At 40.0% G+C, this 20,476-nt stretch overlaps 1 protein-coding gene across 4 annotated transcripts in view; it reads right to left on the bottom strand.

Annotated features, from left to right (window-relative positions):
* LOC124139094 overlaps positions 1-20,476 on the bottom strand; it is a 142,811-nt gene that overhangs the window by 20,891 nt on the left and 101,444 nt on the right. For all 4 annotated transcript variants that reach the window (XM_046506121.2, XM_046506127.2, XM_046506142.2 and 1 more), the window contains exons 62-85: positions 19,917-20,111; positions 19,564-19,765; positions 18,090-18,254; positions 17,115-17,254; positions 16,655-16,771; positions 15,761-16,019; positions 14,953-15,094; positions 14,190-14,366; positions 13,170-13,287; positions 12,447-12,637; positions 11,088-11,226; positions 10,364-10,568; positions 9,645-9,755; positions 8,708-8,879; positions 7,606-7,716; positions 6,845-6,928; positions 6,491-6,687; positions 5,780-5,949; positions 4,379-4,406; positions 3,792-4,003; positions 3,054-3,195; positions 2,457-2,718; positions 1,727-1,822; positions 437-661 (exon numbers count right to left, since the gene is read on the bottom strand). In XM_046506121.2, the coding sequence (XP_046362077.2) occupies positions 437-661; positions 1,727-1,822; positions 2,457-2,718; positions 3,054-3,195; positions 3,792-4,003; positions 4,379-4,406; positions 5,780-5,949; positions 6,491-6,687; positions 6,845-6,928; positions 7,606-7,716; positions 8,708-8,879; positions 9,645-9,755; positions 10,364-10,568; positions 11,088-11,226; positions 12,447-12,637; positions 13,170-13,287; positions 14,190-14,366; positions 14,953-15,094; positions 15,761-16,019; positions 16,655-16,771; positions 17,115-17,254; positions 18,090-18,254; positions 19,564-19,765; positions 19,917-20,111 (3,860 nt within the window). The remainder of the gene's footprint in view (positions 1-436; positions 662-1,726; positions 1,823-2,456; positions 2,719-3,053; positions 3,196-3,791; positions 4,004-4,378; positions 4,407-5,779; positions 5,950-6,490; positions 6,688-6,844; positions 6,929-7,605; positions 7,717-8,707; positions 8,880-9,644; positions 9,756-10,363; positions 10,569-11,087; positions 11,227-12,446; positions 12,638-13,169; positions 13,288-14,189; positions 14,367-14,952; positions 15,095-15,760; positions 16,020-16,654; positions 16,772-17,114; positions 17,255-18,089; positions 18,255-19,563; positions 19,766-19,916; positions 20,112-20,476) is intronic.

Consider the following 20,476-nt stretch of genomic DNA (forward strand, 5'->3'; position numbering starts at 1 on the left):
GATCCGCACCATCAAGGTACAATAATCCATACCATCAAGGTACAATGATCCACACCATCAAGGTACAATGATCCACACCATCAAGGTACAATGATCCATACCATCAAGGTACAATAATCCACACCATCAAGGTACAATGATCCATACCATCAAGGTACAATGACATACAGCCAGCCAAAATACAGAGCCTGACCCGAATCCCTAGTTTTAGCTGGCTCTTACAAGCATGGGTTTCTGATGTTGGTTCTGATATGTAACAAAAATGTTAAATAATTGTTTTTATGTTACATCAGGCTGGCTCATCCATGAAAAATAAAATCAACAATTGTCTGCCCCAAATCACAAGAAATACATAAAAACATATTTCTCATATCAATGTTGTTTTTTTTGCTAATGTTCATCTTTCAAGAATACAATTGAATTGGATTTATTTTACCTTTTCTCTAGGAAGTCATCAAAACTGTGTAGAAGATACTGTGAGATGTCTTCGCCAAGCAGGTCTTGCAGGTAGTTGCCGGTCGGGGTTTGGATGTGTCGAGGAATGGGGACTGAGCCTGGGGCACACTGCTGCTTGAAATTCTCACACTTACATCCATCGTTGTTTGTCTGGGGGACACGTGAGGTGAAGCTTCTATTCGTCCAGTCACATGTGATTGGTAAACTGAAAATGATGTTTTTACTTTGTAACACTCAGAACCTTGTTCCACAAAGCAATCTTATGATGATCATGAGTCCCATACTTTAACATAGACCTACAACAGCCATTGTGCTAAGACGATCATAAGTCCCATACTTTAACATAGACCTACGACAGCCATTGTGCTAAGACAATCATAAGTCCCATACGTCAACATAGGCCCACGACTGCCATTGTGCTAAGATGATCATAAGTCCAATACTTTAACATAAACCTACGACAGCCATTGTGCTAAGACAATCATAAGTCCCATATGTTAACATAGACCTACGACAGCCATACTGCTAAGAGGGTCATAAGTCCAATACGTTAACATAGGCCCATGACAGGCATAGTGCTTAGACGATCGTAAGTCCCATACGTTAACATAGGCCCACGAAAGCCATAGTGCTAAGAGGGTCATAAGTCCAATACGTTAACATAGGCCCACGACAGGCATAGTGCTTAGACGATCATAAGTCCCATACGTTAACATAGGCCCACGAAAGCCATAGTGCTAAGACGATCATAAGTCCCATACGTTAACATAGGCCCACGACAGCCATAGTGCTAAGATGATCATAAGTCCCATACGTTAACATAGGCCCACGACAGCCATAGTGCTAAGACGATCATAAGTCCCATACCTCAACACAGGCCCATGAAAGCCATTGTGCTAAGACGATCGTTAGGGATGGGGTAGTCTAGTGGATAAAGCATTTGCTCATCACGCATTATTCCCCACATAGACGCAATGTGTGAAGCCCATTTCTGGTGTTCCCCGCCACGATATTGCTGGAATATGCTAAAAGCGACATAAAACCATACTCACTCACTCACTCACACACTATGGTTATAAAATGAATAGAAAATTACAGAATTTCCGAATTTAAATTTATTTATGGGATCATACACACAAACATGAAATTCCGCAATTTCAGAGCCAATTTTAAGAATGAAAGAGGAAAAAACAAACATGATGAATGGCTGATGGACACCATGCTATGACAAAAAACTTGCATAAAAGTAAAACTTCAGGCAGGTTCTTACCCAGAATCAAATCCATCTAAACAAACAGTGCCAACGCCAGGCTTCTGGGTCAATGTTTCTGCGATTCTGTCACTTAGTGATTCATAGCTCATATCCCTGGAAAAAGACAATGTATATGTAAGCAAGCCCTATATTGTGAAACAAACCTTTACCAGTAACACATCAGATTATAAATTAGGAAATACAAGATAACTGAAGTTGAATAATGTCTTGAGATGGGTCTATTGAAATGTATCTGTGTTGTCATTGATTTGTGCCAAAGCTATAAGATTTGTTTGTTTTTTGTTTAACGCCGGACTCAACAATATTCCAGCTGTATGACAGCAGTCTGTAAATAATTGAGTCTGGACCAGAAATTCCAAAGATTGACATCATGAGCATTGATCTACACAATTGGGATATGATGACATGCATCAAGTCAGCGAGCCTGACCACCCAATCCCATTAGTCGTCTTTTACGGCAAGCATGAGCTGCTGAAGACCTATTCTAACCTGGACCTTCACGGGTACCAAAGGTATAAGAAAAATGGTTTAATGTGTAAACATGACATATAACTTTGATTCCCATTATAGGAGTGAGGTGAAATTTGCTGCTCTCAGTACATTGCATTGTTGTGTGAAGATGACAAATAAGCCTAGAGGTTTATACCGATATGGACAATCAAACTGGATAAGAACTACATACACAATAACAAATGGATTTGAAAGAAATGACGGTCAGTGTACATACTTGAAGAACATGTAGTTGTCAGGGCCATACATGTCGGGTGTGAGGAGCAAGCTAGGCATGGACTCCATCTCTGGGCGGATCCTGGCAAAGCCCATTGATGCCAAAAATAGCAGGAACGGCAAAAGCACGATGGAGAGGTACATGCGCCAGTCACGGCGGTAGTGGTGGAAACGTTTCATCAACAACGCTGACATCTGCTGCAGCTTCAGGGACAAACCGGAGTATCTCAACTGACCGGTGTCCAGCATGTTCACTGTCGTCTCTGGGGAAATGGTTTTCACAAGAGTTCACTGAACACATACACTTCAAATTTGTTTTTGCCTTTGCAAAATAGTTTACATAAATATACTACAGATAATTGAAAATGGATTCCACGACCAATAAGGCATTGTTACCATAACAAAAGCTCATAAAGTATGTTTCCATGACCAAGACTGAATATATTGTTAGGATATAGGATATTTTTTTGTGAAGAAGACTAATACTGAATGAATTATTGTTAACTTGACTAAGCTGATATTAAATATTGTTACTTTGCCGTACCAAGACTGTATTATGTGTTGTTACCCAAACTATGACTGAATTAAGTGTTGTTACCTTGACTGCTCGTCTCCGATGTTGTATCGCTTGCAGTCTCGGTGGTAGTGCGAGTACGTAATGGTTTGAGGCGCTCTTTCTCCAGGACTTCTTCATTGAGGACAACATTGTCATCTGCCAGAGCTGTCACTTTCAGGAACACCTGGAATGGTAAGATAAGCATCACAAAAGCTGATCCTCCCTTTTGATTATGGGGTCAATTATATGTTGCAAACTGAGATCATCATCTGGTGTTTCAGAAGTGATTAGAAATCAGGTTCTAAAAGATTTCACAAAACATTACATCATCCCATCTTGGTAAATTGTAAAAAAAAAAATCAAAAATGTAATCTAGCTCTTCACAGGAAACCTTTTCATTGGAATGAGTTCTTTCTCATTCATCAAAATCCATTTTGATTTTTAATGTGAGCATTAAATGATATATTCAAATCTGATGTTAGTGAGCGAGGGAAACTTCAATACCTCAGATCTCATGACCATAAAAAAATATGGATATATCCTTATCAGAAGAATGGAGTGGAAATGCGAGACCATAGTGCTGTTACTGATTCTGCTGGGAGTTAATAGTGTGGTTTAATTTCACAAGTAATTTATAAAAAATAATCAAGTTTTGATGTACTATGTAGTGTGAGTCAGCGAGGTCTGAATGTGTTTTAAACACAATGAGAATTATATCCAAATTGTTTTTGCATTTCGGAAAACACATTATCGAGTTTAATCTACATTTGTTCATCTTACATCTTCAAGGGTAGTATCAGAGACGCCGTAGCTGCTTATACACAGGTGATTACAGTGTTCGTCGAGGCGTCTGAAGAATACGTCAAACGGTGTGTGGACACTGTCCTCTCGTGGCAGGTTGAAGGTCATCTCAGTCCCAAATTCCTCCACAAGCTGGGCTTTCGGCAACATTGTCTTCATGAAGGCCAGGACTTGAGTGCTAGTGCAGTCACCTGTATCGGAGGGAGGTCATGAGTGAAAAGCAATTTTAGTCAGACATAATACAGCCATATAACATCCACCAGCGGTTATATTGGTGATGTTCGTGAGATGCATCTGTTTAGGATGAAACGATGTGTGTTGTTGTTTCTGGTGTCCACTCATCTAAGTACTATCCATACAGACATTGTGTCCACATAATCCCCATTTTGTTGTTTTGTCAAACAGGCCCACCTCTATGACACATTGACAGCTCAATGACAAGAATCTCTAATAATTCCCAATGACATCCTAATTATGCTGAGCATTTCTTTGATAATTCTATGAATGTTTTTGAATAATTACAGCCCCGGGGTACATCATTATTGGTTGTATTTATTTGTACTCACTTTGGTTTCCATTGAATGTTCCGGAGGCCTAAAAAATATAATGGTTTTCAGTTAAAATTCTAAGATTAATACATCATGTACCTTATAACCTAATCTTCTTAAAATATGTATTGTATATCAACAACAAAACAATAGCATGGCTCTATGTTTTAGCATTTGGATATCATTGATAATATTCATTTTCGAGATACAGAAAAAAGATCTGCTGGTACAACAAAGTTAGAAGCCTGAGAACACTGATTGGCTCATGTGACTTCGTATGATACGGTCTTCAGATCTTCACAGAGAGGTAGTGTATAGGAGTGACAAATCTGATTGTAATAAGAGTGTTTAAACCCTTAATTCAGCTTACAGTGTTGGAAAGAATTTAGTCTAACGTCATAGTAATATTACAGCGACACAATAGCTGCAGCCATCATGGTTGCCTCTGAGCACCACTTCATAAATTGCTGCTGTGCAATCTCACTCAAATCGGATCATTTACTCCGATATGACACGGGTCTGCAGAGATTATGGCATCTTCCGGAGGGAGGCAAGGGAGTTAACTGACAGTAAAAGTCCTGTTTCCACCCTTGCTGAACTAGGCTGGAATTTCAGAGTTATATTTTGGCCGGACTCACAAGTTTATGCAAAGCTCTATCAAAATCGTGCAATGAACTAGATATCCGGTTCATAAACAACATGGATTCCAATGTGCTGATTTCGGTCGACTGCAGGATTTGGGCCATGTCAGATATTTTGCAAACCTTTGCATATTTCTAATCAAGGTACTCAAACGATTTGATGCACTTCGCGAAGTAAGACCCCTTTTATTACACAATAGATGCTTGAGTATCGATCAGATCATTTGACTGGGCACTGCCATTTTGTTTGAAGCAAATGCAAGTGATATGAGAGGTGTAAATTCCAATGTAGTTTGGCAAGGGTGAAAACTGCACTTTTGTAGTCAGTTGACACCCTTGCCCCGGGAAGTATCATATCAGAGGAAAAGATCTGATTTTAATGCAGAGAGGTATCATATCGTATAGGAGTAAAAGATCTGATTTTAATGCAGAGAGACACTGTATTGGAGTAAAAGATCTGATTTTAATGCAGAGAGGTATCATATTGTATAGGAGTAAAAGATCTGATTTTAATGCAGAGAGGTATCATATCGTATGTGAGTAAAAGATCTGATTTTAATGCAGAGAGGTATCATATCGTATGTGAGTAAAAGATCTGATTTTAATGCAGAGAGGTATCATATCGTATGTGAGTAAAAGATCTGATTCTAATGCAGAGAGGTATTATATCGTATGTGAGTAAAAGATCTGATTTTAATGCAGAGAGACACTGTATTGGAGTAAAAGATCTCACTTAGAGTGAAGCTTCTCTCTCAAAAAGAAATGAAACATGTCCAACCTCCATCTTGGTGGCCTTCTCCACAGTGAGATGGTACCCTCCACCCAGCTTCCCCTTCAGGAACATGGGGGACCCACAACACAGAATGTGACCCTCGTGCATGATGGCGATGGTGTCTCCGACGGTATCGGCCTCATCCAGGTGATGCGTGGACAGCAGGATGGTCCGCTCTGGGATAGGAAAACAAATATAATTGTATGTAAAGGTGTTCCTGATTGTTGACTGGCCTATTGATTGAGTGAGGTTAGTGAACTACTCTCAGTATTTCAGTTACATCATGGACTCAGCTTGATGTGTGGAGAAACCCTGAGATGCAGGTCTTACAGATATTTACAACTTCGGTGAAACCAACAAGCACGGGTATGGTGCTGACAAACTTAGAAACATATCAGGGCGATCATATTTTCTGTTATAGAACTCTGCACTTTGAGTTCCGGCTCCTTAGATGATTGGGCTATCCATATATATGATTAAGTTGATGGGAAAGCATTATTTAATATTATATCATAACAATTTTGAAGCTATTGTTTGCCTTCATATATATGAAAGTAATGTAAAAAATTCATTTATGGGGAGTAAATATTGAACAGAAATCAACAAAAATCTCAGAGGTATTCACATTTTTCAAAAGAGTAAACAATACAAATGTCTATCTTTTCCTAATATTCCAATTACCACTATCAGTATTACTACTATACACTATGTTCTCACCAAGTCTCTGTTTCGTGATCAGGTTCCAAATGTGTTTCCTTGCGTGTGGGTCTACTCCACTGGTGGGTTCATCCAACACGACTGCCGTCGACCCTCCAACAAACGCCAGGGCCACACACAATCTACGCTTCATACCCCCAGACAGCTGACTGACTCGGACATAACGCACATGATACAGGTCCACATCAGACAGGAGGCTGGAAGACAAATCAAGAGAGAAATCAGAACAAAAATAATCAAATGTCTGAAACTCTAGCCAATTCAGGTGTTAATTTGAGCTTTTCTATATGTGCATAAATAGATAGTTTCATTCATCTATTCTGGTGTTGTGAATAAAGCAGTAACTTAGCATACCTCTTGATTTCACTGGCTCGGTCACTGGACGACCAGTCACACTTGATGCCAGAATACAGCTCCATGTGCTCCAGGACGGTCATGCTGCAGGATAGGTACATGAGTGTTATACATAAACAAGTAGGAACCAGTTAGATTAAAGCTATTATTCATTAATATTATATGTTATGCACCACACACATAGTTGAAAAGATTTAAATCCAAAACGTCCACTTTCCGACACCTCAGCTCTTACATGGTACTCCAATGTTTCATGAGAATCCTGGGCATCACTCCATTTTTTAAAGGGATGTGCACAAGCTTCTTCCTTTTTAATTTTTTCTAAAGTTTAAACTAATTCACTAAAATAACTGGGTGTTTGGGGGGCTTGGAAATTCTACATGCTTGTTTGAAAGGGGCTGATGATAATGGGGGCTTGATTTTCTGATGAGGATGCAGCACCTCTAAACATGAAGTTTCTATTTTTAATACTTTCTTCACGTCGATGTCTAATTGTATATGGTGGGCTCTGTTTGGATGTCATATTAAACCATACAAATGCACCCAGAGTACATTTTTGGACCAGGCAAAACAGTGAATGATTGAATGATAGATTGGTCAGCAAACAATACAGTTGGGGTACAATGAAATGTCCAGTTAGGTCATAAATAGCAGCCAATCAATCCTCATTTGGGTTAGCAAGTATGGGGAACTAGTGATCTGTTCAGAATCCCCTGCTGAAGTCAATCTCTTAGAATGGAATGGCAGGTACAGATACTTACTAGTCTAGAAGTGTGTTGTGTTGAGGGCAGAAGCCGATGGCTCCAGCAGACCCCTTCTGGTTGATGAACACTTCTCCAGACGTGGGCTCCAAGATCCCAATCAACATTTTCCTGGGGAAGAACATTGGTATTATATTTAGTATTTAGTAATAAGTATAATTTGGCAAAACACATATGTAAGTTTGTACTTGTTTTTTGCTTTAGGCTAAACTCAGCAATATTCCGGCTATATGACAGCGGCCTGCAAATTTCATGGCTGGACCAGACAATTCAGAGATTGAGACTGTGCACAGCAATCCAAGCCATCAGTGTACAATGACACACAATCAGCCAGGTCAATGAATCAGACCATCCATTCGTTTTGTTGCCTCTTACAACAGTATAGGTTGCTGGGGACCTATTCTAATCCGGAAGCCCCACACGGGTAGTAAGTTTGAAACCTGCAGTGTCTTATATATCAATGTTGCATGCACATGTGAGAGTGTGGCTGCTTTGTACTGGTCAGAACTAATGCCAGTTTTATAATGTAAACCCACTGAGATGCCATGCTGAAGGCTTTACATGTATATCACACACAGACACAGTATACTGAATCCAAGCAGACCTGTCCTTCTTTTAAAGCTTAAATGCCAAACACTAGTCAGTGTACAACAGCAAGTACCATCTTTTAACATGTGTTGGTATGACATGACCAGGTATCAAACCACTGACCTTCTGCTCTCCAGGTAGATGCTCAAACAACTAAATCATGGAGGCGGTAATTGGTTGGTTTGTTGTTTAAAGCCGCACTCAGCAATGTTCCAGCTATAGGACGGCGGTTTGTAAATAATTGAGTCTGGACCAGACAATCCAGTGAATGACAACATGAGCATCAATCCTCACGATTGGGATCGATGACATGCATCAACCAAGTCAGTGAGCCTGACCACCCAATCCTGTTAGTCGCCTCTCAAGCATAGGCACCTTTTGCGGCAAGCATGGGTTGCTGAAACCTATTCTACTCCCAGATATTCACAGGTCATGTGGAGGCAGTAATAAAATCTGGGGTATTGAACCAAGGTGTAACTTGAAAATAATTTTGAAAATCTGACGGTAAGCCTACATTGTTGTTGTCTTGGCGGCACCGTTGTGTCCAAGTAGGGCAGTAACTTGTCCTTCATAGAAATCGGCACTGATGTTGTCAACAGTCACTTTCTTCCCATACTTCTTGGTGAGATTCCGCACCGCCATACCAGGTATTCCTGAACCACCTCCACTCGACTCGAACAGCGTGACTGAGAGTGAGAAGAGTGGGTGAGTTTTGTCTACAAATACCTTGATCAAAACTTCAGTCATATCACTACCTGCCCAAGATCATAGGTTTCTGGCATGCCTAAAGGACACAACTCTCCACAAAGAATTGTAGCACCAGGTATTTATCTAGCATTACAAACTAAGTGCCCTTCTCAAGCAAAATGAGAAAAAAATCATTATTTTGTTCAATAATGGGCTTTATTTTAAAGTTCTTATTTGCTTAAATTCGTAGGTATTTATATGTTTATATGTATATATGTTTTAATTCTAATGCAGGAATTTGTACTGAAAACTGTTGCTGACTTGAGACCAAATATCTGCCTCCGGGCAGGTCCAGATAAATCCATGGACACTTTAATCTTTAATGTTTAAATCTGGGCTTTGAACCCTTGACAAGTAGACCTGCCAATCCCATGACCTAACTCTGCAATGAACAGTGGTGCTAAGACCACAGCGGCAGTAAATGGTTATACAACCAATCATGCAGGCTTATTCAAATAAGTTTCCTTGTTTGTTTGAATGTTGTTTTCTGCAGCTGTCAGTAATACAGTTATACATTTACTGTTTGAACTGATCACAGTAAACTAGTTAAATCACTATACAATATTATACAATACATAACTAATTACATTATCATGACAAAACAAAATTTCAACAGATTTCTCTTGTTCAAAAACATACCCCTAAAGCATGGTTGAAAAAGTATGCAATCTAGAGTTCTCTCCCTTATCCTGCACATCACTTACCGTTCTGAGATCCTGTCCTGGAGGAAAGGGCACTGTTTCCCTTGTTCTTCCTGCCACACCAGTAGGAGGGGGACACCGGGAAATACCATGGCTCGGAGGTGCCAAATTTACCTAATAGAACCACCATTTAATAATATTACTCAAAAATTGTATATTTTATTTTTAAGTTTAAACAACTTATCATGAACATTAGATTACCATGCATGAAGACAATCAGAATCATGTATACATGAGGAGAAAAATCAGGGCATCTTAGAAGATTGTACAGTCAAGTCCAGTTAATCCGACATGGTTGGTTGCATATGATTATGTGTGATTAACGAGTATGTTGGAAAAACGAAATTAAGTAGTATCGAAAATCGGACAACTTTACGATAGATAACGATTCAAACACTATTTGTTCATTAATTGTTTATTGTTAAGCAAGTTTATCTCTGCAGACTTTGTAATATGCAGCTACCAGCCGACTTGTCTCGCATCAAAACACGGGCTGTGTACTCACGGGCAGATGACTGTGTTGGATTAACGAGACTGATTAATGAGTGATTTCGGTAATTCGTTGGAAATTAGGTGTCAGAGTCGGAGTGTGAGACTGTCGGATTAACGGGTCTAAATAGCACTGAATTAATCGATTCCCATCATTACTGTCAGATAAAGGCGATTGTCGGGTTAACGAGTGTCGGATTAACAAGACTTGACAGGACAAGGAAGCATCTCACCTGGCATTATAGTCCTGACATACCAGCCAAGGAAAAGATAGATGGCGCTGTCAATCAACATCATGTAGCACGCCCAGGAGAAGGTCATAGGATCCTCAGCTACTGGACTGGATGCGATGTTGTCCCACTGCAGACCAATATTCTGCATCTCCAGACGAGACAAATATTGAGCAGCAAACCCAAATGCACTGGTAGATAGTAGACACTGGAAGACAAAAATCAAGTGATAAATTGTTAAGACAAAGACATATATCATCTCAGGAGAAAAAAAAACTATATGCACCATAGTTTTTATCTAAAAGTAGTCTTTCCTTTTTGTTGTTGCAATTAATTTTAAATAATCAGCATAGTGCGGTACACACATGTTTTAGTGGGCCTTAGATGATTAGAGCATTAAAAAAGAATTTGCATCTGTTAAATTGTTTGTTTTTAGGGGCAATTTTATGGAAAACAACCCACTCTACACACAGTATGGTGCAGATCATTTCAAGCAATTTCCTAATGATATTGTTAAGTGGCTGTTAGAAGCTATAATATGGAAGAAGACTAGAAGCTCCTTATTGTTACGTACAGTGCTGGTACTTGCTTGATAACAGTATGCATTGAAAGGACAAAGAACTTGAAATCCTGTTAGCTCTGTCTTTGTTGCCTAATGCATTCAGTAATCCACAATTATTGTTAACTAATGGTACATAACACATAGAGGTTACCAATATGTGCCTACCGCTATAGTTTTCTGCCAGAAGACCATGGACACCTCCATGGAGACAAGGACAATGTATGGCAGGTAGGACAGGAAGTAGACGATGAGCACCATCAGGATGGCCAAGGTCACACGGGTGAAGAATGAACTCACAAAGTAGCTGAAATCACAAGAAATGTATAAAATACACTGAGGATTGAGAAGATAAAGACAATGAAGAAGGTAAAGACAAAGAAGATGAAGACGATAAAGGCAAAGAAGATGAAGATGATAAAGGCAAAGAAGATGAAGACGATAAAGGTAATCAAGGTGAAGACGATAAAGACAAAGAAGGTGAAGATGATAAAGGTCATCAAGGTGAAGACGATAAAGACAAAGAAGGTGAAGATGATAAAGGCAAAGAAGGTGAAGATGATAAAGACAAAGAAGGTGAAGATGATAAGGCAAAGAAGGTGAAGATGATAAAGGCAAAGAAGGTGAAGATGATAAAGACAAAGAAGGTGAAGATGATAAAGGCAAAGAAGATGAAGATGATAAAGACAAAGAAGGTGAAGATGATAAAGGCAAAGAAGGTGAAGATGATAAAGGCAAAGAAGGTGAAGGCGATAAAGACAAAGGGGTGAAGACGATAAAGGCAAAGAAGATGAAGATGATAAAGACAAAGAAGATGAAGACGATAAAGGTAATGAAGGTGAAGATGATAAAGGCAAAGAAGGTGAAGATGATAAAGGCAAAGAAGGTGAAGGCGATAAAGACAAAGGGGTGAAGATGATAAAGACAAAGAAGATGAAGATGATAAAGACAAAGAAGGTGAAGATGATAAAGGCAAAGAAGGTGAAGATGATAAAGACAAAGAAGGTGAAGATGATAAAGGCAAAGAAGATGAAGATGATAAAGACAAAGAAGGTGAAGATGATAAAGGCAAAGAAGGTGAAGATGATAAAGACAAAGAAGATGAAGATGATAAAGACAAAGAAGGTGAAGATGATAAAGGCAAAGAAGGTGAAGATGATAAAGGCAAAGAAGGTTAAGATGATTAAGGCAAAGGGGGTGAAGACGATAAAGACAAAGAAGATGAACACGATAAAGGCAAAGAAAATGAGAAATATAAAGACAAAAAAAAGAAGATGAAGAAGTTAAAGTCAAAGAAGGTGAAGACGATAAAGATAAAGAAGGTGAAGACGATAAGGGCAAAGTAAATGAATAAGGTAAAGACAAAGGAGTAGAAGATAAAGACAAAGGAGTAGAAGATAAAGACAAAGGAAATGAAGAAGACAAAGACAAAGAAGGTGAAGAAGATGAGGACATGGAAAAAATTGATAAAGACAAATAAGAAGACAAAGAATACGTAAAAGAAGAAGATGATACATTTATACTTACACCAACATGGTTGACGAGAAACAGAAGCAGATGAGATACAGGAAGACGATCGATGGGTCGGACATTCGGAAAAGATGGCTGAATTTGAGGATTATGGTGAGAATGCCGCTGACAACCACCATCAGTATCAGTGTTGACACCAACCAGGCAAACCAGTTCAGGATGGGTTTCATTCCCATGATTCTTAGAGCCTACAGAGAAATCAATCATCATGGCGCTTTGCAATTGCTTTGAGAATTAAAAATAACAGCAATAACTTGAGGCAGCATCCAACCCAAAGCTGCCTTTTGAAACGATAGAAGGTTAACAGTCATATTACAATCTCATCCTACTTCTGGGTGAAGCCTAGAAACTCAGCAGTTAAGCATTACAAAAATGGTCACCAATCATACATTTTCCATGGCCAATGTGCCTTAACTTCACCTGATTTGTGACCTGACTGTGTGCTGTACAGGACCACATGCCACCATGGGAAGCCATTCAAGGTTTCACTAGATCTAGAAATGACCTAAATAATCCATGACTAATGTTTGCTTGTTTGTTAGTTTGTTTGTTGTTTTATGCAGCAGTCAGCAATATTCCAGGTACATCATGGTGGCATGTAAACAATCAAGACTGGACCCTCTAAACCAGTGGTTAACATAATGAGCAATGTCCTATAAAGGTTTGATGCCAATTATGGAGAAGTGACATGTGTAACAAAAACAGAATTATGCTACTTACATCTTCTAGACCCTCCTCTCTGTCAATGACGAGGTTGCGGGTGGCAATGGCCAGAGCAGCCAGCCATGCAAAGGTCATCACAACTGGCAGCAAGTAAGATCCAAGCACACCAATGTATCTGAAATAGAACTAAACAATTAATTTCCAAACTAAAATATTTATGTTTCAAGTAGTCTGTGCATCATTAAAAATACATGACTTTGTTCGAAATGTGCCTCTGTTCACCCAGCAGTGAGTGGGTACCCGGTAGGATGAGATGATAATGTGGCTGTGAACCTTCTAGCGCCTTACGGGCAGCTTGGGTTGTATACTCCCCAGGGAGCTAAGAAGGAAAATCGAGTGCTCACTGATCCATTGACCGGGGTAATAATGGTGTAGCGCCATGAAGTTCCATATGAGATTTGGGAATACTGCTTTACAGGTCATCAATTCAGTTTCAAATCAAGTCATATATGTAGACGTATGTTATAGGCACCCATCAAGGGTTGCACGGTGTCTAACACAAAAAGGCACAGTGGGCTGGAGAGAAATCACAGCTTGAAGGTGATACATGGTAGGGGATGTTGCTATTTTTAGTGAGGTAGATAATAGAATGGAATGAGTGAGTGAGTGAGTTGGGTTTAATTCTGCTTTGAGCAGTATTTCAGTTATATCATGGTGTGTGTCAGCTTGACTTGGTGGGAAAGCAGAAAGTGATGCAGTCTTAGATTTAACCACCTTGGTGAGACACACGAGCACTGGTATGGGGCTGATAAACTAACATCATAAACAAGGTGAATTCGGAATTCAAACTCATCCTAAGGTTTCTGGCTCACCAAAGGAATGCAACCACAGACAACAGGGCCACCTGTGCCGCCTAATGAAAACAAGAACTGACAAACCAGTCGTTCATTAATCCAGGCCAGACAACAAGAGTACCATCACATGGACCCTACTGTGTCCTTTAAATCCTTAGTTTTCATACCAAGACTCATGTTGAAGAACCTGTGCTGTGATACCAAGAGTAAAAAAAGCACTCACGAGTCATCCGAAATGCATGGGAAGGGGAACTGTTTGAGGTAGACGCCTGGCAGTGTGGCATTTTCCCCGGTCTGTACGGCAATGATGGCTCGCTCTACCATGTCCTGGAGTTGCATGAAGCCGCGCAGATACTGGAGGTGGGATGCAAAGCGGTCATAGGAATCCGGCTCCCAGAACCTAGCATACAACATAAGTGATCAATGTACACATATTCCATGCTGATCCAGTGATCGTAATAGTCTGGCAACATCTCAAACAATTACCGTAGGCAATATCTACTGAAGGCAAAGTCTACATATATCCAAACCACATTAGTCCTTCCCATTATTCATTAATCCGAAACTGTATTATTCTGAAGACATTCACTAGTATGACAGTGAGATAAAAATCTACAGTTTCAGATTTTTATGTGTCGACAATTTGTATTTTACTAGTAAAAGAATATTTCTAAAGTGAGAAAACATAAAATAGCAATTGTTGTAAGTTATGATATAGTTTGATATTGCAAAGAAGCATAACTCACATTTGTACAAATTATTTTTGGAAACACCGACTGCCAATTTCAGTGTGCATTTTGCCAGTGTAGGCTACCATATGAAAGATATCTACTTGCATTTTACCTTTTGGTAACTACATAACACACCAGGTTTCCTTACTGTTTTAATTAACAACAAATAAGTCCTCATCCTGTAGAAGGTAGAAACACAAATTATAGAAATATATAATTATATGATTTTATTAATATTTTCCATGCATGACATACCTGGGTTTCAATCGGTTCGTAATTCTGACATTTTCTGACTCCATACGGATCTTATACTCGACATGGTCAGGTAGCTTATCGCCTCCAGTGTCTCTCTTCCTGCGGCGCCCACCACCAGATGGGAGATTGGTGAACACAACGCCTGCAACAACCAACATGTGTCTAGTTAAGGCCTATTCATGGATGTGTAACTTAAATCATTCTTTTTCATTATGTAGTGATCATCTTTGCCAGGAGAAAACATTAATAATCAAAGGTCTGTTGTTGATAAAAGCAAGAAATGAAAGTCAACATATATTTAAAGAAATATACACTTTCCCAAATATTTGTATACATCTTAAATATAAATTGTCAATGCAAGAGAATAACCAGTTTAGAATGTTCACCGAAACAGATTCCATTTGGCGTAAAGGGCAAAATAGTTGTGAAAATTATATGAATGGACCACTGAAAATCATTGACACCAGGAGTTCACAAAAAGGGTAAGGATGTCCTACTGGTAAGTATACAACTTGTGCCAAAGACTACTTGGCTGTGCCAAGTAACACGTCATACAAAATTATAGCAAATCCTGAATATATTATTCTTCTGAAGAGGACTGGTATCCATTTTCAGGTATTATACTATTTTCAAGGTAACATTCAACAAGATAAACTCATCAAATCAGTTATTATAAATTTACACACAAAAACATTCTTTATAAAGCTGTACACCAGATTACGTCTTTGATGGACATTTAACAGTTGGAAGAACATGAAGAAACTTTTTAAGGATAACAAATTCTTTATTGTTTGTAACATCTCCCCACCTGCCAAGAAGTTATTCGTGTCTGAGAGGCGGAATGCCATTTTTTCCATTTCTTCTTCCGATTCTGCAGCGACAAAGCGTTCAAGTTCCATACAGGAGGTGTAGTTGACGAGGAGGTCAGCAGCGACCTTCATGCCCTTCATACTGCTGGAGTTGAAGTTGCCAGAGTCAAGGGCTTCAATACCTGTCAGAAGTTGTTTGGCATCAAGACCAGAGGTCTGTTTCAGTAGAGATGTAATGAAGTCATTCTTTAAAATATCCTGCAAAATAAGAATGATAAATTTCCCAAATAATTTACAGAAAAACACAATTTTACAAATGATAAAATGATAACATTGAATAAAGGGAACTTGATCCATATATGAATTTAATTTGATTAAAAATTATCCTTAATTGTATTAGCATGATTAGAGAAACCCTTGCATATTTGCATATCAGATGTGGTGACACATGGACCTGTGCACAGGTCACAGGTCACAAATCATGTGAAGTTAAGCAATGTCGGTCGTGGAGAGTCCTTGGATGGGCGACAGCGTTTTGGCAGCTTGGCTCCTGAGAGTTTCCAGGGCTTCAATCCTGCCCCACACCGTAGCACATGTAATATCTCCTTGGGTAAGTGACTTTGTTCGAAATGTGCCTCTATACCCACCCAGCAGTGAGTGGGTACCTGGTAGGATGGGAAGTTAACCTTTTAGCATCTAACAGGCAGCTTGGGTTGTATACTCCCATGGGAGCTGAGAATGATTCTTGAGTGCACACTGATCTAGTGGCTGGGATAATAATAGAACTTTGAGCATGCCCCTGAGTGGTGTGGAAATATGCGCAATATAAATAGCCTATCATTATATATTATTATGTGAAAACATATCATAACATATTAAGCCTTTTATCTTACCTTGACTGCACCCATTTGTTTGGCTTTGTCTGTCATTGCCATCAGATTGGGAGTCCCCACTGACCACGCCTTTGCCACTCTCTGGACATCCTTAAGGACGTCAAATACGTTGTTGGCCTGGAATGAGTGAGTTTAGATCAACACTGAGAGACCAAGGATCATAATCAGAGTGAATCTGATACTGACACCTTTAACAACATATTTTAGTCTTCACAGTCATTTAAGGACAGAGCACTAAACCTATGTGTGTTTATCTTTCAGATAAGTATGTTCAATGGGAAAAGGTGGTGTTTCTATTGTTCTTCGGACAGTTTGGGAGCAGCTAAATTTTAAAAACAAACATCATCAGGATCAGGCAGCATCTTTAACAGTAAAATCTGAGCCTGAACAGCCAAGTCACCTCTACAACCAGCACATTCTAACCCTGAACCCTCAAGCAAGGCTTCCAGTGTTCACCCACCTTGCTGATGATCTGCCTGGTGAGCGGGGTGTCGGGGGTGTACAAGATCTTGCCCCTCATGATGGGTTTCAGGTACGCCCAGATGATGGAGCCCAGGTTCTGAGACTGGATGTCATTGTACAGTTGTTGACAGAAGTCACCTGGTTAAGTGAGAAAACCATGATAATATTTTACCCAAATGCCAAATAGAAAACATACACTTAGATATCTTTATCACTTTAACATGGAAAAAATTAGAGTGAGTGAGTGAGCTGGGTTTAGCACCGCTTTTAACATTATTCCAGTTATATCATGGCATGTCAGCTTAATGTGGGAGGAAAGCCTGCAGAGATGCAGGTCTCAGACGATTACCACTTCGGTGAAACCCACAAGCACGGGTATGGTGCTGACAAACCTAGAAACATAATCAGGGCGAACCGGGATTCGTCCCACAATCATAGGTTTCTGGCGTGTCTAAGGGATGCAACTCTGTACAGCGAATCACAGCGCCCTAGACCACTGGGCTACCCGTGCCCCCGAAAAAGTTAGAAACACATAACATATTAGAACAGATGCATATAATGCCATATTGTAAAGCTGTTGAGAATTTCGCCAGGTTGAGTTGAGAACAGACATACACCTCAATTATTCCAATCATGCCAAATACAAAACATATACATGTCCTTGAAAATTATGCTCTCAATTTGGAAAACACCATTCAATTTAATATCGAGTCTAGATTATACATTTGTTCAAAATCATGCTCTCAAAGAATGGATATCAAATCTCACATCCTATAAAAATATTTGTACCAAAAGTGGATTTAATCCAGAGAAACTCGGACCTAACTACATTTGTTTACAATTTAATAGGAATTTCCAGTAGGAGACTCAAAAAACATTGAAAATATTCCAGCCACCATCCAGGGCACTGTGCTAGACCCAAACTAGATGTTTGGTCTCTCTAGGGTTGAGAATTCAAGTCAATCAATCCTACCTCCATTGTCCTTGTCAGCCTCAGCCAATTCACTGAGCTCCTGTTCACTGACTGTTGCCTTGGAGCCACTCCCCAGCACTGATGCCACATTGAAATCATCCCCGGCAAGATCTCCCGGCTTCTTGCCACACAGCAGAGGTTGGATGGAGTCCATAGTTTTAGCACCTGCATGAGATGAGGATAAAGACACTATGAAAATGATTCCTTGTTGTATATAAAGATTGTAGTCCATTGCTGCATTTGAAGATTATTGACGTAGTGATAGTCCTAGTAAGAATGTAGTTCAGTATTTTGAATGATAAAAACTCATAAGCAGATAGAAATTATTGGCGAACTGGATGACCTTTGACATCACCTGACCTTTAACCTGATATATTAATTGACGACACTAAGTTCTTAACATTGTACAATTGTTTGGAATCCAATGTCATTACCAATCTCCTTTTGGTTAGCATTAACCAATCATCAACCAACAACCACATTGGCAGATGTTCATACCCATCTGCTGTTTGGTGAGCATTAACCAATCATCTACCTACAGCCTTGTTGGCAGAAGTTCAGACCCATCTGCTGCTTGGTGAGCATAAACCAATCATCTACCTACAGCCTTGTTGGCAGAAGTTCAGACCCATCTGCTGCTTGGTGAGCATAAACCAATCATCTACCTACAGCCTTGTTGGCAGAAGTTCAGACCCATCTGCTGTTTGGTGAGCATAAACCAATCATCTACCTACAGCCTTGTTGGCAGAAGTTCAGACCCATCTGCTGCTTGGTGAGCATAAACCAATCATCTACCTACAGCCTTGTTGGCAGAAGTTCAGACCCATCTGCTGTTTGGTGAGCATTAACCAATCATCTACCTACAGCCTTGTTGGCAGAAGTTCAGACCCATCTGCTGCTTGGGGAGCATTAACCAATCATCTACCTACAGCCTTGTTGGCAGAAGTTCAGACCCATCTGCTGTTTGGTGAGCATTAACCAATCATCTACCTACAGCCTTGTTGGCAGAAGTTCAGACCCATCTGCTGCTTGGGGAGCATTAACCAATCATCTACCTACAGCCTTGTTGGCAGAAGTTCTCACTCATCTGAAGCTTGGGGAGCATTAACCAATCATCTACCTACAGCCTTGTTGGCAGAAGTTCAGACCCATCTGCTGTTTGGTGAGCATTAACCAATCATCTACCTACAGCCTTGTTGGCAGAAGTTCAGACCCATCTGCTGCTTGGGGAGCATTAACCAATCATCTACCTACAGCCTTGTTGGCAGAAGTTCTCACTCATCTGAAGCTTGGGGAGCATTAACCAATCATCTACCTACAGCCTTGTTGGCAGAAGTTCAGACCCATCTGCTGCTTGGGGAGCATTAACCAATCATCTACCTACAGCCTTGTTGGCAGAAGTTCTCACTCATCTGAAGCTTGGGGAGCATTAACCAATCATCTGTCCTGTGACCACTTTGATAGTTATTCTTACCAGTCTGTGCTTGAGGCAGCTTGAAGAGTTCTCCCAACATCTCGCTACTCTTGTAGTTCATGGTGTTGCTCTTTCCGGTCAGAAGTTCGGCAGCATGCACAAGGTCCTTTTGGGCGTTGTTGAGTTTGGTGGCCAGATCAGAAGCTTCTTCTGACGTGATATTGGCAGACTTGAAAATGTCATCACCAGACAAAGTGACATACTGAAATTGGAATCAGTGGAATCTGATAAAGTCTGCACACATAATTAAGATGCTTGGTTCAATATCCTTCTTGTTTTGACCACAAGACATATACAACAAATATAAAAAATGAAAAAGGCAGGATTACAGAAATTGCTGAACATGACCTCACCCTTTGCAGGAGATCTCCTAAGGTAAGTTGTGGGATGAGCAAGTTGGCAATCTCCAAGGCAACTGTTTCATTGATACGACACAGGTCATCCGTGACCTGTCTGATGTTGAGCATGGTGGTGTTGAGGGAGAGGAGTCTGCTGAACATTTCGGTGCAGGGAATGTTGGCATCCAGGATGTATGAGGAGTTGAGGAACTAGAACAGGATATGGCCAATGAAGACAGACTATAATGCTGTGGTAAAGGAGTCAGTAGGGTATAACACCATGTGTGTCATCACATGGCAACGTGGGATGACTGGGGAAAGGGATAAACATTGTAGGATCCTTTTTTAGTGCTACTTTCGAACAGTTTGTTGCTTTCAAGTGCTTCAGGATTCTCAAAGCATATCAATTTAATGTTGGTGTTGCTTCAAGTGTTTTGGGGTTTTCACAGCATGTCAGTTTAATGTGGTTGTTGCTTCAAGTGTTTCAGGGTTTTCACAGCATGTCAGTTTAATGTGGTTGTTGCTTTCAAGTGTTTCAGGGTTTTCACAGCATAGCATATCAGTTTAATGCGGTT

Source organism: Haliotis rufescens, unplaced genomic scaffold, assembly GCF_023055435.1.
Source record: "Haliotis rufescens isolate VD_foot unplaced genomic scaffold, xgHalRufe1.0.p SCAF_28, whole genome shotgun sequence".
In the NCBI taxonomy this organism is placed as follows: domain Eukaryota; kingdom Metazoa; phylum Mollusca; class Gastropoda; order Lepetellida; family Haliotidae; genus Haliotis; species Haliotis rufescens.